The sequence below is a fragment of the Xyrauchen texanus genome, chromosome 5 (assembly GCF_025860055.1).
Source record: "Xyrauchen texanus isolate HMW12.3.18 chromosome 5, RBS_HiC_50CHRs, whole genome shotgun sequence".
NCBI classification, from domain to species: Eukaryota; Metazoa; Chordata; class Actinopteri; order Cypriniformes; family Catostomidae; genus Xyrauchen; species Xyrauchen texanus.
The window spans coordinates 511,795-530,040 of NC_068280.1; the positions used below are offsets into that span (position 1 = coordinate 511,795).

The 18,246-nt window shown below is 37.6% G+C and overlaps 1 protein-coding gene across 3 annotated transcripts; it reads left to right on the forward strand.

The window, feature by feature from the left end:
* The first annotated feature begins 5,531 nt into the window (after nucleotides 1–5,531).
* LOC127643408 (A-kinase anchor protein 8-like) lies at nucleotides 5,532–17,928 on the forward strand. Of its 3 annotated transcripts, none has more exons than XM_052126114.1 (13): nucleotides 5,532–5,651; nucleotides 9,648–9,686; nucleotides 11,740–11,965; nucleotides 13,148–13,652; nucleotides 14,540–14,657; nucleotides 14,973–15,025; nucleotides 15,143–15,176; nucleotides 15,458–15,584; nucleotides 15,681–15,822; nucleotides 15,951–16,056; nucleotides 16,153–16,283; nucleotides 16,365–16,460; nucleotides 16,744–17,928. In XM_052126114.1, the coding sequence occupies exons 1-13, from the start codon at nucleotides 5,630–5,632 to the stop codon at nucleotides 17,140–17,142; spliced, it is 1,998 nt and encodes a 665-aa protein (XP_051982074.1). In that variant the 5' UTR covers nucleotides 5,532–5,629; the 3' UTR covers nucleotides 17,143–17,928. The 3 variants fall into 3 exon arrangements, with proteins under 3 accessions (XP_051982074.1, XP_051982076.1, XP_051982075.1); XM_052126116.1 differs by having other exon boundaries at nucleotides 15,458–15,557; XM_052126115.1 differs by having other exon boundaries at nucleotides 14,543–14,657.
* Nucleotides 17,929–18,246: the final 318 nt, after the last annotated feature.

Here is an 18,246-nt window from a genome sequence, read left to right on the forward strand (position 1 = left end):
CAAAAACTGAATCTGTATTGTATCATTTGAAATTGAATTTATTCGTTTGGAACTGAAGTCCAATAAAATTTGATCCTCACTGAAAATTAAACTCTCTATATATCTTCACATTCACTTCTCACAATTCAGATTCAGTTCTCAAATTCAATTTCAAGTTACTGAGACAGACATCCGGGTAGTTGGAGGATGAAGGAAGAGCAATCGAGCGCAGATCGATAGATAGCGTTCATTGGCGCACAGGACTCCTCTTGGGCCAATCAGCACCAATGTTTTGGAGCACAGTACGTTACCCGCCATGAAACTATGGAATTACGATTGTGTCAATAATAATGAATGTAACTTTATAAAACTGAACGTAACTTTTTCAGAAACTATCAAAAATATTCCATTACAAAAGAAGAAAAACACAATTAAAATGAAAAAAAAAAATGAACTCAGTCGCACGAATTTAACAGGCTCTTCAAATATGCTTCATTTTTTGTTAATGTTTTTCAAAGATTCGTTTTCGCAAATCGTGGATTCTGAATACATTGCCACAGATTTCGCTTACGCTTCGCAGTTTTTCGTTTGCTGTTTTGAGACAAACCTCTCGTGGGGTGGGCTTAACAGTGATCTACTCTGATTGGATAGTGAGCTTTTGATGGACAGGTGCTCTCTGACCCGGATGTACAGACGTCACTCAGTGGCGCGCATATTGGAAAGCTCTCGCGGTGATTTGTAGTTATGCAATACGTCGTGCTTTGTTGTATTACTTACTAACAATATGTAAATAATATTTGACCTATAATTATATAATTTAATATTATATGAGACCTTCGATCGTCTAATAATCGTCTTCGATCAGTCTGTAAAGATGAGCTCTCAGGAGAGACACGGAGCGGCATCATCTTCCTCCTCTTATTTATTAAAAAATATATATATATATGTGTTTTTTTAATGCAAAGAACAGGAACATACAAAAGAGAAAGCATACGTACATCACATAATATCAACCAAAACAATAAAGAAGACAAAAATAAATAGAAAAAATAATAATAATTAAAAAAAGATAATAATAATAATGTATATAACAATAAAAGAAGAGGTAGGGCATTACATCACACAAAAATGTTCACATGAAGAGATCAAATGCAGTGCAGATTCTAACAGTCCTTATGGCTTTCTTATTAGTAGATACTGAAATCAAATTTAGATAATTTTCTATTTCTTTTAAGAAGACAGAGAAGATAGGTTTACAGTTTAAAAATTTGCATTTGTGAATATAGAATTTGCTTAAGAAAATAATTAAATTAATAACAAAACAGACATTTTCGTTTGTGGGGTCTGAATCAAAATACCCAAATATAATGTTTCTCATATGTATTGAGAAGCCTGGCAAAATCTTACACTTGATAAAAACATCAATTTCATTCCAGAGCTTCTGAGTGTAATGACACGACCAAAATAAATGAACCACTGTTTCATCAGAATTCACACAAAAAGAGCATGTTAGCTCAATGTCAGATTTAAATCTTTGTATACATTTCTTAACAGGATAGAACCTGTGTATCAACTTAAAGGACATTTCTTTCACTTTATTTGTGAGAATGAATTTCTGCTGTAAAGACCAGATTTTTTCCAATTAAGGTTACCAAACAAATTATTCCAAAAGGAAATAACAGGTGGAACAGAAATCAAATCCTTAAGAAATAAAGATCTTATAGTTTTTAGCTTTCGACTCTGAAAAACAGATTTGACCAACAGAAGTATCACAAGGTTTAGGAAAGGATGCAGTAGATACTGGTGTGAAGTAATTACGGTTTTTACATACATAACCAGAGGAATAGCACCCATTACTGTAGCAAATTCTTTTGGGGTTACTGGTATTTGGTATTCAGAAAGAAATTCTGAATATCTGAATAAAAGACCTTGCTTATTAAACAAATGCTCCACTCCTCCTCCTCTTGTCCTTCAAGGCAGCTTGAAGTAAGTTCGTGTTACTGAAGTAACCAATAACATCGATACAATTTTCTAATTTTACAGAAAACACTCTAAATTTCAACACAGTGGTGGAATATTGCATATATTTTATTATATTTATTCACAATGTTTTGATAAACACATATAAAATATCATAATTTTATATATTTTTAATAATTTTTTTTATTGTCATTCACAAGTTTGCAATGCACTGATGTCATGTCATGATGTTATGTAGTTTGATTGTTTGCTCTTTTGCACAGTTATTATATTCAAGGACGTGTCAATGTAGACAGTGCAGAATATCAAACTGGTCTTTATTCTACAGCAAGGCAGAAATCTTGGTGCAGATGCTGCAGCTGTACACCAGTCGCTCGGGAATACCAGCACAAGGCAGAGTCAGCAGCAGTCCGTTCAGCAGTCGGGGCAGAGTCAAACAGTGGACCAAGATATGGCCAGGTTTCAGTTTTGCAGTCATGACAATGACAAAACAGCAACATTTTATTTAGCATGCATTTACAATACAACAATAAATTTGCAAAATAAAGCCAGAACTGTTACACACTGTAACGTTACATGAATAAAAGTTTTATCGATGTTATTGGTTACTTCAGTAACACGAACTTACTTCAAGCTGCCTTGAAGGACAAGAGGAGGAAGATGATGCCGCTCCGTGTCTCTCCTGAGAGCTCATCTTTACAGACTGATCGAAGACGATTATTAGACGATCGAAGGTCTCATATAATATTAAATTATATAATTATAGGTCAAATATTATTTACATATTGTTAGTAAGTAATACAACAAAGCACGACGTATTGCATAACTACAAATCACCGCGAGAGCTTTCCAATAATGCGCGCCACTGAGTGACGTCTGTACATCCGGGTCAGAGAGCACCTGTCCATCAAAAGCTCACTATCCAATCAGAGTAGATCACTGTTAAGCCCACCCCACGAGAGGTTTGTCTCAAAACAGCAAACGAAAAACTGCGAAGCGTAAGCGAAATCTGTGGCAATGTATTCAGAATCCACGATTTGCGAAAACGAATCTTTGAAAAACATTAACAAAAAATGAAGCATATTTGAAGAGCCTGTTAAATTCGTGCGACTGAGTTCATTTTTTTTTTCATTTTAATTGTGTTTTTCTTCTTTTGTAATGGAATATTTTTGATAGTTTCTGAAAAAGTTACGTTCAGTTTTATAAAGTTACATTCATTATTATTGACACAATCGTAATTCCATAGTTTCATGGCGGGTAACGTACTGTGCTCCAAAACATTGGTGCTGATTGGCCCAAGAGGAGTCCTGTGCGCCAATGAACGCTATCTATCGATCTGCGCTCGATTGCTCTTCCTTCATCCTCCAACTACCCGGATGTCTGTCTCAGTAACTTGAAATTGAATTTGAGAACTGAATCTGAATTGTGAGAAGTGAATGTGAAGATATATAGAGAGTTTAATTTTCAGTGAGGATCAAATTTTATTGGACTTCAGTTCCAAACGAATAAATTCAATTTCAAATGATACAATTCAGATTCAGTTTTTGAATAAATTCAATTTTAATTAAACAATACAATTTCAAATGATGTGATTCAAATTCAGTTTTTCAATGCAATTATTCAAGTTTAGCCATTCAAATTCAAATATAAATGGTTCAAATTCAGTTTCTGGTGGCACATATTTCAGCCCATAGTAACCCCAGTAACTACATTTAAATCTATTAGATAACAATAATAATGTGACATTTTTATAAAAATATGTAAACAGACTGAAAAGCACTATTTGCTGAAAGATTGTTCAAGCAAGCTCATTCATTAGCAAGCTGTTTCACAGCAAACTGCTAGTCTTTAAATATTGTTAACATTTGCAATGATTATTTGTGTAAGAAAATGCAATACATTTATTTTTAAATGTTTTTTGAGAAGGTGTAAAGGTTAGATTCGTTTTTAAGGAAAGAGATTTTGAATTACAAGTAAAATAAGATCTGTGGTGAGAATTACTTAAAGATACTTTCACGTTTTGTTCTAGAACACACCATAGACATAATAAAGACATAGACGCCCTATTGGCCGCTGGAGCGTACGTCAACGAGCCGCCATATTGCGGAGGGCAACATTCCCATTTCTCTCATAACAGGAGTTGAATAATTTACTATTTTTATTATTGTCTATATTATTCTGCAATTAATATTACATTGTATTTGCTATTATTATATTATACCACTTGCGATTTATCAATCTATTATAGTTACGGTGTTAAATTATTGTACTAGTCACTATTTAACTTATTAATTTTTGTTGACTATATTCTGTAATTAATATTTCATATTCTATTGCTATTATTATAGTATTATACATAAAATATATGCCATTACCTATAATTATTATATTATTGTACATATGATATTATATAATTATACTATTCATTACTATTTTATTTGCTGTATACTGTTTGTTTATTTTATTGACTATACACTAAACTATTTACTATTACTTCTCACTTTATCTTATATTTACTATTTGCATTGCACTGTAGTTGGACCATCCATATAATATGTATTATCATAAAGGATCCATCAGTTATCTTTGTTATTGTATATTTGGAGTATCTATCTGTAAATATCCAATATTTTAGTGCTATAAAAATACAGAAAGCACCTGCATGTGTGATTTGCTGATTTGTTTTATTTTCTCAATGGCTCATTTGTAAGCACAAGAGAAGCTAAAATCGGATTAAAGACAGAAAATGTTTTTTCCACAATAAGAAAACTTTATTTCATTTAATATGAAAATTAAATTATATCTCAGTATGGGGGTCTTCACAATTCTTATCCAAGAATAAAAAGCCAAATACATGACAAGCCTGAGCTTTGACAATTCATTATTTAAAAAATAAAATGTTATAAGTCTAACTATCGAGATTTTAAATAACTAGAGATGGAACTTTCTGTACACCATGTACGAACCACTGAAATCGGTTGATAAATGTAAACGTTATTTTTGTTTTTATCCAGAAAAACCGCAACTCCCCCGTTTACTTGCATTTGATTACAGCGCAGTCTTGCCCTCCGCAAAATGGCGGACGCGTTGACGTATCGCAGCAACGTTCCAAAGCGGCCAATAGGGCGTCTATGTATTTATTATGTCTATGGAACACACAGTCAGGCCTCATTTGCGTATATTGAAGCCGTTGTGTCTTTTAAAAATGTTGCTAACGCGCCGCTACATAAGGACTACAACAGGTGGCCATTTTGTAAAGATTATAACTCACATACTGATGGGAGTTGTAGTCTTTTTTATAGCACTGCAATAGACGGATGCACAGTAGCTTCCAAATGAATGTTTGAGGTATGCCTGGGTGTAATTTAAGTGCTCGAACAAAACGTTAAAGTCAAATTTTTAACACGGGCCTTATTCTACTCATAAATCTAAAACTAAACATTTATAATGTTTCTTTCTTTTAAAAAATGAAATAAAAATCAACATACACTTTTATTTTGAAATATTTAAATATCTTCACTCCTTGCTCTTTTCCGGTCATTGAAGGGTGATCATTGGCCCGTTCAAACGTCAGTCAAGTTTCTCTCTGTGGGCGGAGTCAGTGCGGCCTGATCGGATCTTAAACGCCTCGCACACACTGTCGAACACACTCTTTGTCTTCTGCTGCAGGATGGATCGAGGATATTCTTCAGGTTTTTACTCTTTATATATATTTTATACAAACAGTTGTTCACTGCAATCATAATGTGTTTCTGCAAACGCAAGACCGTGTGTTTGTGGTACTGTAGCGCAGAGAATGACGAGGGAGTTTTTGAAGTGGGTGAAATGGCGCAGCATGAAAACCGTGTTGTCTTTTGTTTAGATGTTTTAAAGGTTTTTACTCAATCCGTTTTACATCGTTGTTTTGTATTATATCATTGATTATTAATGGATTTATCTTTAACCCCTTTGTTATTTTGAAGTTAGAGCTATCACACGTAAAATCACATTTATCAGTTTATATAACAATGAAACCGTCAAATTAGTTTCATTTGAGTGTTTTTAATAATGATTATAACTTATTAATAACCTTTTTTATTTTTTATTGTTTTTGTTTAGTGTGAATGATTGAGTCCTTGCACGCGATTAATCGTGTTTTTGTTTTTGTAAAATGTTGTTCTTTCGTGTCTAAATTCGCATAAATCTGCATCGAGGAGGAGTAAATGACCTATATGAACTATACATGTAATCGCTTTTGAAAACTGACGCAGAAAGTGAAATGGAGGCACTGTTGTAAAATGGCTGCTGGTTCTCGTCTGTTCGCCTCCATTAAACACGCACAAGTGTGCTTCTCTTTTTTTGTAGACCTGTTTAACATTTATGTGTAATTGTAATATGTAAATTGATTGTAAAACTGAGAGAGTCGTTCTTTGTCAACTAGTTCATATCTGTCCGTTTTTAGGCCATCTGTTTGCTAGTGTACTCTTAAAATGTGAGTAAATTAGCTTTAAGCTGTTAGGCCTAGGTCTTTATTGTCTGTGAAAAAACAACCAAAAATGTTGATGACGTCATCTTGCACTTGGGGGTGTGTACAGATTTTTTGTCCAATCAAATGCTCTCTAAAACGACAATGTCACTCCACCTAAAAGAGATGTTCAGCCTTGACGAATGAAATTATTTGCAAGTTAAATAAGATGTTGAATTTACGTTTTGTTCTGTAACAAATTACACAATTGTTTGTTTTGAAGTGTTTTGTTTCATGTCACTAAAGGTCCTGGTGTACTTAGTTTTTCCTCGTTCTGTATCTGATCATCCAAAGTGTAAGCTACTTTTCTGACCGCGAGTGAATACGAGCGCACTGGTTTGTGATGCTCTTATTGTACGTTCAATGTCCAGCGACCATGTGCACAGCCAAGGACCATCAGCACAGGTCGAAAAAAATGTATGATGGCATAATTTGCGTCTCACATACTGTGTGCAGGAACTTTTATCTCGCTAATTCACACTGGATGATTGTCCCGCAGATGAGCGAACATGTTGGAGGGTTTTCCTTTTTTCGCCACCAAATTTCTTCCACATGCTTTACACAACGGGAAACCGTCTTCAACCAGCAATCCCTCCGCATTTAAATGGAACCCAAAATACTTTCTGAAAGTATCTGCTGCGTTCCTCCTTCAGCCGCCATCCTCGTTCACTTGGTTGTTTACATCAGAGCGCACGTGTCATCTTCATTCATTAATAGAAATTAGGGGTTAAATCAGTTTGGCCTGTAAAAGAGGAAATTAACATGTTTTTGACGAACTCTCATTCTTTCTTGTCTGTTGCTTAAAATAAATCTGGAATCGGCCATGAAAAATCAGTATTGTGTGTCCCTAAAACAAACTACTGTGCGATCAGAAGCAACAGAATTTGGTTAAAACTAAAGGTGACCTGGTATTATCTACAGTATTTTGAAGTGCCTGTGATAACAATATCGTCCATGTTTATTGCTGTGTAGGGTTGCGTGGTGTAATGGTACTAGCGAAATATCGTAATGCCAAAAAATTGGTAAATGGTATAAAATCATCTTGTTAACTTCGGCACCATATTGAACAATGCTGCCATTAGCGAAATGTAATTGGTTTTGAGACTATTTGAAAATAATAATAAAAAAGCCTCTATATGGCCAAATGTGATCATTGAACAGCAGAAGGATGTAATTTAATTATATAATATACAGTCACATGGGCGCTATAGAATGAGAGGCACTGTCCTGCTTTGTCATCTCCACACACACACAAGCAGGTGTGTACACCAACGCAACACATGAACACACAAATGCAACTCGCACTACTAATGCTTGATTTTCATGCAGTGTGTCCAATAGTATCCATCTGCAGAGCCACATATCAGTGTGCTGAGTGCATAAACTCTGTTCCAGCTCATGAGTCGCTGGAAGTTTGATATAATGAACCCTTCACAAACAGGAAAAACTTACAATCTTTCAAAATAAAAGTCCTTCTGTAATTAGAGCTTTGTTCAACTGATGCGTGAAATTGAAGAAATTATGACAAAAATATTACTACTGTATAAAAGTGTAATATTCAAAGCAGTCACAAAAATACATTACATGTGTTTTATTAGTATTATAATATTAAATGTTTTTTATTAGTATTATAATCTGTAAGCAGTATCTTTAGTGTACTGAATATCAGCATGTTGTGTTTCAGCCATGACAGCCTTTTGCCTCAGATAATCAGATTGTTTTCATTAATACTGTAAAGCTCTGTTGTGCATCTCCCCAAAAATTATTCATATACACTGGTGTCCAAAAGTTTGGAATAATGTACAGATTTTGTTCTTATGGAAGGAAATTGGTATTTAATTCACCAAAGTGGCATTCAGCTGATCACAAAGTATATTCAGGACATTACTGATGCAAAAAACAGCAGCATCACTCCAACACCTTATCCTCGAGTAATCATGATAAATTGATCATTTGATATTAGAAAATCACTTGCTGTTATATCAAACACAGCTGAAAGATATTTGGTTCATTAAATGAAGCTGCACATTGTGTTTGTTGTTGAGTTGCCACAGTATGCAATGGACTGGTGTGTTTTAAGGTCAAAATTAGGTCAAAGAAACAGCTTTCTCTAGAAACTCATCAGTCAATCTTTGTTTTGAGGAATGAAGGCGATACAATACTTGAAAACTGCAGATTTCATCCAAAGGTGTAACTACAGTCTTCAAAGACAACTGTCTCTAACAAGGACAGAAAGAGATGTGGAAGATGTGCAACTAAACAAGAGGATAAGTACATCAGAGTCTCTAGTTTGAGACGCCTCACATGTCCTCCGCTGACAGCTTCATTGAATTCTACCCGCTCAACATTCATGTACAGCAGTAAAGAGAAGACTCTTATGGGAAGAACTGCAAAGAAAAATACACTTTTGAGACAGAAACACAAAAAGAAAAGGTTCGAGTGGGCAAAGAAACACAGACATTGGACAACAGATAATTGGAAAAGAGTGTTACGGATCTAAACCCCATTGAGCTTTTGTGGGATCAGTTAGACTGTAAGGTGCGTGAGAAGTGTCCGACAAGACAGACACATCTATGGCAAGTGCTACAGGAAGTGTGGGGTGAAAGGTCAAGACCGCTAGAATAACAAGGATCTGTAAAGCTGTCATCACTGCACATGGAGGATTTTTGAATGAGAACTCTTTGAAGTGTTAATTTCTTCAAATTGTAATAGTAATTTTTCATGTTATTAATGTCCTGACTCTACATTGTGATCACTTGAATGATACTTTGGTGAATTAAAGTACCAATTTCTTTCCATAAGATCAAACTCTGTACATTATTCCAAACTTTTGTGTGTGTGTGTGTGTGTGTGTGTATGTGTGTGTGTTTGATCATAACATTTCATTAAAACATTTAACATGGATTCCACATTTTTTTTAACTTAAGTTCATAATTTGTATCTGTAAGACTTAATGCTGGGGTTTAAGACAATAATTTCATCAAAAATCTGAGGGCAGAATGTTGGTATCAGAGCAACACCATTAGTGATATACTGTCACATGTATGTCATAGGAGAGAATAATGCTCAATAGTGCGGTTTTATAAATCTTGTTACTCTAGCCTATATTTTGAGAATCTTAGCAGGCAGTATGTTTGACATGCTTATTAATAATGAAGTACTGATGTATTGTTTATTGCTTTAGGATACTCCGGATGGGGAGGTTCAGGAGGATCATCCAGAGGTAAGGAATTACAATGGTTTGAAACACATAGCTTTGTCTTTTTATTTGGTAACTAATAATGTACTGTTACATAATAATGTAATTGTTATGTGCTTTCATTTCTTCTAAAGTAGGGCTTCACAATTGATAGAAATAAAAGCGAAACCGTGATTTGACCTTGTGCGATTTAAATTAATGTTCTGCTCCCTTCAAAGTGTATTTGCTCTGTCCAGTCTATATTAAGTCAGAGCATTATTACAGTGTTTTCAGAGCGGTTCTGTACTCCACAACTCCCGCTCATGCTTACAGTAACAGAAGTGCTCTGAGTTCGGTTCCGTTAGCTTAAGTGTGCTAAACGCTTTATTTACACTAAACTGGCGCGTCCTGCGTGAAGCGTTTATTATTATCTGCGGTAGCAGCATCTCAGTCTCCGCAAGGCACATGTATCATTATAATAATGAACAATACAAGATGGGGAATAATTCAAACATCTTTATTAAATGATTGCTGAGCAAACAGCATTAACAGAAACACCTGTAGAGTCCAGAAACATCTCTTCAGACTCCCGTCATTTGTTTACCTCACGAGAGAGCGTGTCGCACTTATTACAGTCCCTGCAGAAACAAGTGAAAGCGGAACTAATATTACCAACATCCAACACAATGAAAAGGAACGTACATATATTAAATATTTAGTTACTATAATATATTACTAAATTAAATATAATGAATACAAATAATTAAATGAGATGTTGACAAACTAACCAAAATGTTCACTTTAAATGTAATTACACCAATGGGTTCAACTTCAGTTTGACATCAAGCCTCATTCTGTAGGAATATCTTAAATACTGTAAATAATAGTTTGTATAAGTCTACTAGTTTTTAAGGCCTAGAATAAAGTAACTTTATATTTTGTGTTTATTGCATTATTCAATCAGCAACAACTGGTTTTACCAACAGGGAATTTAGTTAACAGTAGCCTAGTTTCCATCCACCGTTTGCGCTGTTTTGTTATCAACAAAGTGAAAATGTGAAAAATAAAATTGCAACATTTGCCGCCTTCTGTCTATTTCCATTACAAATGGCTTTTTATGGATAATAATGGTGTGCGTGATGACGTCATGCTTAAACACTTTGCATTTCCATTCAGAAATGTGTTTATCACTAATTCACCTCCCATATGTGCCTCATTTTTTTCCTCCTAAATTTTGGTAAAATGGGGAGATTGAGACAATTCATTGAAATTAGCAGCTTACTTTCATTTTAATTAACAAATAAATGCAATCAGAAGAGGAGGAATTGTAAGTTGCTCTTCTGATGGGACTGTAATATCGGTCCTGATGTTGCACCTATGACCCTGTTCAAGTATTGGAGAAACTTTCAGGATCATCATGGATGTGTTTATGATGTGTGACAGATATTAAAGAAACATATCAGTGTAATATCAGTGTTACATATGATTCATTCCTCATTCAATATTTTAAACATCTAATCTAAAGCATCACAACTGCATCATGTCCCGCATATTTCTCCAGCAACTTTAACCACCAACTGAACTTGATTATCATCTACAATTAATTTTAGCTTCAAAATGCAAGTGTTTATTTTCTGAAGCAGTAAATGTGATTTGGGCAAATGGTTCTGATGGTTTATATTCTTGAGAAGTCTAGAACATTCTGAGAACGTCATTCAGACGACTTTATTCATCTACAGAACAGGGTAAGTGTGTGTAAAGAAAAGGCATATATAGGTCTAATTTATGTATTTTTTCATTTGGTAATTTAATTTAACGTACAATAACCTGTTTTCAATAATGTCGTCATGGTTAACACAGGCTAACGATTGGGGCACACTCTGTCATGTGACACAATTTTTGCGTTAATGCCAATTTTATCGACAAATTGAGACCACAGTAGTGTATGAGGGTCGGTGGGGATTGGGAGTGGTAATGGTGGGAGTTAATTGTTGATTTTGTGTATGTGTAATATATATGGGATTACTTGTATTTGGGGATGGGTGACGTTTGCATTAATTCTTGATAAACCCGTTCCTCTTCCTCCTGGGGGACTCAGGCACGGGCAGTTATGACCTGTATGGCTATAAAGAACGTCTCTCCAGTGGAGAGGGATATGGAGGGGGTGGTTATGGAGATGAGCGCATGAAGAGGGGTTTGTCTGGATCATCTCTGCTGTCCTCCTCGGGGTCGAACGCAGATGCCGTTATTGCCAAAATCAACCAACGATTGGACATGCTGACACAGTTAGAGGGAGGGATGAAAGGTGGATCTCGTGGTGACAGGTAACACACACATGCTCTAATTAACCACAGTACACCTTGTACTTGGGCTGCAAGGACTACTACACTAGATTTGCAATAACCTGTAATATCTGAAAATGAATTGGAGCTCTCGATTTCGATCCAGCCAGATGTCCAATTTAAGTAAATAAATTAGTTGAAAATTTGATTTTGTAATATTACTCCTCAAAGGATGAGTTACAGCAGATTATAGTCTTTAGAAACTATTTTCTTAATCCTATAACATGGACGTTTTTCAGTACACCACTTAGTCTGTCATAGTTTTACCTAACTACAGATGTTGACCTTTTTTGCTAGCACAAACTCAGCAGTTACTGCCTCAAGCTTAGTATTTTTTTGCAGTCTTCTAATTTAATCCCTGCAACAAATGCAACCTTTTTTCCCTATTAGTAATGTCTTTCAGTGACTAGATGACTGCATACGGTCTAGTACTTCCATTTAGTTTTGAGTTGTTATGTCCTCAAAGGTGTAGGCAGAGGGTTATGTAGTTATTTCATTTACCTAATAGATTCAGGTGGTATAGCAAGAAATTCATGCTTTGCTTGGGTAGCTTCTACTATTAAAACTGGTGTCCAGTTTCCCTATAGGTTGCTGATTACGAAAACACCCCAGATTTAGTGACTGTCTTGTAAAGGCTCTCTTGAATGTTGCTTTGCTTGCAAATCATTATCCCACTTCGACTCAATGATATACAGTTCATAGCTGACTGTTATTTTAAAAGTAATGCTAATCTTGCCCTCACTGAACCTCAGTGTATCAGCCTGTATCTCAAATTATCCCCTCTTGTGTTAACCATGTTGGCTCCCTCAAACACTAGTACTTTGCCAACTGTGCAATTTTGGCTTTTTCTAGATTGTTGCCTTATACGTCCATCTGTGCAACCATCATTTTGAAGCCTTTCCACAGCCTGACAGCTAATACTGCCTTTGTCTCTTTTTCCACAATGCACCTGCAATCATTGTATACTGACTGGCCACTGAGAATAGGCTGTGGAATGGCTTGAATGAATAACTTAATGCACTTTGTCACCCATTTTAGGTTTATTTGTATATAAAAGTCTTGACTTATGACATCATTTGAAAAATGATGAAAAACTCAACAAAGACAGTTACTTGAAAGGTCGTCATTGCTTGACCTTTGCTCTGCGCCTCCCTCCCTTTGCAGGTTTGACCAATACGAGTCTTTTGACTCGCGCTCCGCCTCCCTTGGCTCCCGTGATCTCTTCAGGTCCAGTAACTTTGGTTACGGTGACTCCCGGGGTGACATGATGGCCCAGCGTGGCTTTGGGGCCATGGGCGGAGGGGGCGGTGGCGGCTTTGACAGCGCCGCCTCTGCCTTTGGATCTGCCAAAATGTGGCAGAGTCGAGATGCCTTCTCAGGCTCCAGCTGGGGGGCAGGGCAGAGATCCCCGCGTAGGGGCGGAGCATCAGGGGGGCGCGGCTACAGCCGCAAGCAGGACTCCTCTGTGGGGGGAGGAAGTGGGCGGGGTGGAGGCCAGGGCCGCTCCCCTGCAGGGCGAGGAAAGCTACCCTCGCTCCTGGCCCATCGCATGTACCCCGAGAGTGGGGCCTTCCAGTCTCAACAAAGCCGCCAGGACTTCCCTGTCAGGAACTTTGGAGGGGGCCCAAGGGCCAACCGACAGCGCGCCCGCAAGAAACCCCTCAACAGAGTAAGTACCTCCAACTCCCAGCCATCTGGCCAGGGGAGCTGTGAGACCCCTGCATGTAGGCTAAATTCCAGTAAACTGCATTCATCCCACCCCTTAAAGAGAGCTGAACTCTCATTGCCCCATTTTGCCCTCACCCCCAATTAGACATTTCCTTTGATTTATTCTGATTACATCCAACACAGAATTTGGGAAAACAGATTAATTGTAAAGTATTTTTCTTGATAATACCACTCACAGTGCCTCGGCACATTGGTATAATGGTTACGAATTTGTATACTGATGATCTGACGGTGTGTGCATATATTTATGATGGTAAGTGCATGTAATGTTTAGTATAGTTTTTTTTTAGATTTCAGTTTGTTAAATGGTTAGTCCACCCAAAAATGAATTTGACATGATTTTATCATACTCGTGTTGTTCCAAACCCAGATGACAAACTTTGTTTCTTATAAATCTGTCAAATGGGTTCCGAAGATTTGGACTGTAGCACATCAGTTGTTTGGACTATGTGCAGTACTTTCATTGTCCTTTTTTTGGGGAGCTTGACCGCACCTGTCCCCATTTGCGGTTTGGAAGATATATCCATGTTTGAGTAACGTGGACATTCATTTCTCCTTGTGTGTTCCACAAAAGAAAAATCATGGGAGGTATCTAACAACACTGTTAGAAAATGATGACTGGATTTTCGCTTTTGGGTGAACTAACCCTTAAAGGTAGTATGTGAATGATTGTCTGTGCACGACCGTTAACGGAAGATCAGAATGCGTTGTTGGGTGTGTGTGTGTGTGTGTGAGAGAGAGCTTTGGGGTTAGATATAGTAGAAAAAGGATAGTGAATGAGCAGGTGTGTGTGTGCACACATGTGATGCAGTGTTTGTGTTGCCATAGCAGCAAGTAAAGTCTCAACGCGATGGACAGAAGAAAAGGAAACAGACTCTAAGGGCAGCGGGTGAGCCAGAGTCAAAGATGGGCAAAACTGAAACCACAGGAGACAAGCATGTCAACGGTAAAGTCCCAAACTTCATACCTATCCCCATAATGCCTCCAGAACGACTGTTGGTACAATCCCTATAATGCCTCCAGATCGACTGTTGGTACAATCCCCATAATGCCTCCAGATCGACTGTTGGTACAATCCCCATAATGCCTCCAGAACGACTGTTGACACAGTCCTGCAGTTGTCCCAGCAGTGCCTTCAAAAATACCATTTGCACAATAATGTAGTTGTCCCAGTAGTGCCTCCTGAACTACTATTAGTGCTCTCTGTATGTTCCGGTCCATATGTAAGGTTTTTTTTTAAGTAAGTGTACTTTTATTTCAGAGGCAGCATCTAGAGATCAGAAACCGGAGTTGGAGGACGTAAAGACAACTGATGTGCGTTTGGTATAAAACATCTCTCTTCTGAAAATGTGATGTGTTTAGTCTGACATTCATGTTATTTCATATTAAGAGTTTGTACTGAACAAAAAAATTAATCTCTCTGCTCTTCAGGACTCCAAACCAAGAGATGAAGGAGAGAGTGCTGGTAAGTTTAGTTTGGTTCCTGGTTTCAAAATGTAATCGCATACCACGCCTCTGAAACGACTTTTTGGCTGGTCTCACTTATGCCAGAAATGTTAACCAAAAGGCCGTTTAGGGTTTGCTTTAGCAAAGTCGCATTCAGGTCTAGCTCCATTCTGGGATGCATACTTTTTACAGTAAATCATGATGGATAAAATTAAGTGATTAGAATTTATTATCAGAAAGAGTGCAAGAAAGTAATACCTGTTAGTGTCTCACACCTTACATCTGTCTGTCTCTCTTCAGGTTCATCCAATCAGGAAGAGGGTGGTCATTCCAAGAAAAAGGGAAAACAGACTCCGACCCCTGCATCCAAATTTAGAAAGAGGAGGGGCTTTTTTGAAAGGTCAGGGGTCAAAGTTTCTGCTCACAGGTTAGGTCAGATTGTCTGTCCATCTGCATGTCTAATGCAGTGTTCTCGGAGGCTTGTTTGTGTCTCATGAGCGCTTCTCTCTCTGTTGCTCTCCAGGTTGATGTTCGCGTGCTCCATCTGCAAGTTCCGCTCGTTTTACAGCGAGGACATGGCCACCCATCTGGAGAGCAAGTTCCACAAAGATCATTTCAAGTTTTTGACCAATCAGCTGTCAAAGCCCACCACCGACTTCCTACAGGTACGGACACTTCCTCTTACATGGAAATCTTTATTATTAGTGATGTGTAAAAGCAGTTTCTTGCTGGAGTTTCTTGCCCATCCTGTAGAAGCACAGTGTGTTGTATTAACAGCCAGTGTGTGTTGTAGGAGTATCTGAATAATAAGTATAAGAAGACTGTGCATATGGTGAGTCAGATGGAGAATTACAGCGCCACCATCTGTCAGGTGTTCAAAGAGCAAGATCTGACACGAGGTATGAATTGTGATCTCTGTTTTTGGTCTCTAAGGTGTTGAGTTGTGAGTCTGTCTCACTCTATTAGGTTGTGAATTCGTATATCTCTGTTTGTAGAACTCGGTATGGAGCAATTCATGAAGAAGGTGGAGGCGGCTCATTGCTCAGCCTGTGACGTTTTCATACCAATGCAGTACCCGCTGATTCAGAAACACCTGAAATCAAACGACCATAACTACAATCGCAAGGTACACACTTGAGTTGTTTTTCTTATTAAATGTTCATCACCTCTTCCGTCTGATGTTCTGACCTGTTCTGTTGTGTTTCAGGGTATGATGGAGCAGTCAAAAAAATCAAGTCTGTCTGTGGCTCGCAGCATTCTCAACCACAATGTCATTGGCAAGAAACTGGAGAGCTTCCTAAAGGTTTTTCCATTTTCCTACATTTACTTTGCCGATTTTGTCCAAGTGAATCGTTCAAGCGATTTATGTTGTCAGTATGTCCGTTCCTTGGGCATTGAACCCAGACTGATGCATGCTCATTTTAAACCTGATCAGGCACTGACTGCTAAAAATTTGTAATCGATCTAGAGGTTTTTTTTTCTCCAGGTTTTGGTTGATGCCGTTAACGTCATCTTATTAGGCCTAGCTGATGTAGCGTATATGTTTGAAATAGTTTAATTTATACATGTACTTCTTCGTTTTGCAGGGTGAAAACCCATTCAACAATGACCAGGATCCCGAGGACTCCATGGTGATGGACGTATCAGAGTCCGATTTGAACAGTGAAAGCCTGAAGGAGGCTAATCAGGAAGAGGGGGGGGCTGCAGAGGATGCAGAGCCTGCAGCAGGAACCTTAGGGAATGGGGAGGGGCATGAGGAAATGGAGATGGGTGGAGCCGAGGAGGAGGAGGAGGGTGTAGAGGTGGGCGAGGAGGAGGGTGTAGAGGTGGGCGAGGAGGAGGGTGTAGAGGCGGGCGAGGAGGAGGGTGTAGAGGCGGGCGAGGAGGGTGTAGAGGCGGGCGAGGAGGAGGCTGTGCTAGCTGAGCTTAGCGAGGCCATAGACAAAGGACCAAAGGGCGATTCTGATGTTGAGACAGTCAAGTAATTTTGACATTTAAAGGGATTGTTTACTCCCTGGCCCTTAAAAAATATATATATATATTTTTTTTTTTCATTCAGTTACTCATTTCACTTCAATCCTGTATGGCTTGCTTGCTTCTGTGGAACATAAAGGAGATTAGGTATCATATTCAGCCTCCATCCTCATTCCCTTTCATTAAATCTTTTTTTTCCATGCAATGAAAGAAAATGTTAACTGAGACAAAGTCTTGAGGGTGAGTAGTACATTGGTAGAATTTTTGGGTGAATATTCCTGTAAATAAATGGGTAATATAGTGTCTATTAGAAAAATCACCCACCATGCAAAGTGTTATGAAATGAAAACTGAGTTTGGGTCAGGGTGGCAAATTATCCCAAAATGTGCTCTGCAGCCTGTGGACCAATCAGAATAAAGCCCTGTCTTGTGGTCAGCCAATCGCTGGATTGCCCCCACACACACACACACACACACACACACACACACACACAGCCTGTTTCCTATTATTAAAAATGTGTGTTTGTGGAACGGCTCATTTCATAGTGAATATGTGACAGTTTATATGCCTTTTCATATGATTTCAGACTTTGAGTTTGTCTTGAAAGTGAGTTGAACTTTTGTTTAAACTAGTCGGCACAAATCTTTACAGGTTACGATATAGATTTATTTTACTTTCATTCCCTTTGCTCTGTGTTTTATTTGGTGGATGTTAGATCAGAAATTAGATTGTTCTGTATGATCTTAAAGTTTCTGCTTATTTCTCTTCTGCTAGTAAAATAAATGTTTGTAAAATTATTTGTGTCTTTGATGTTTCAAACTTGTGCTGCAAATGTTTATATTTGACCTGTTCATTGGTTGTATATCTGTACACACAGCGAGTAATGATTTCTATCAGATACATCATACAAGCTGATTTGACAATTCTGTTCAAGTCACTCTTCAACACGTGATGTGGAATGGGCTGCTGTACTCCATTAATATTAATTACTGAGGTCAATAGTAAAATCGTGATTTGGAGGATAGTTGATTTTCAACCATCAAATGGCCAAAATGTATTAATGGGTTGGAGAACAGAGATCTGTAGGTATCATTCTCTTTTATATGGTAATCTTG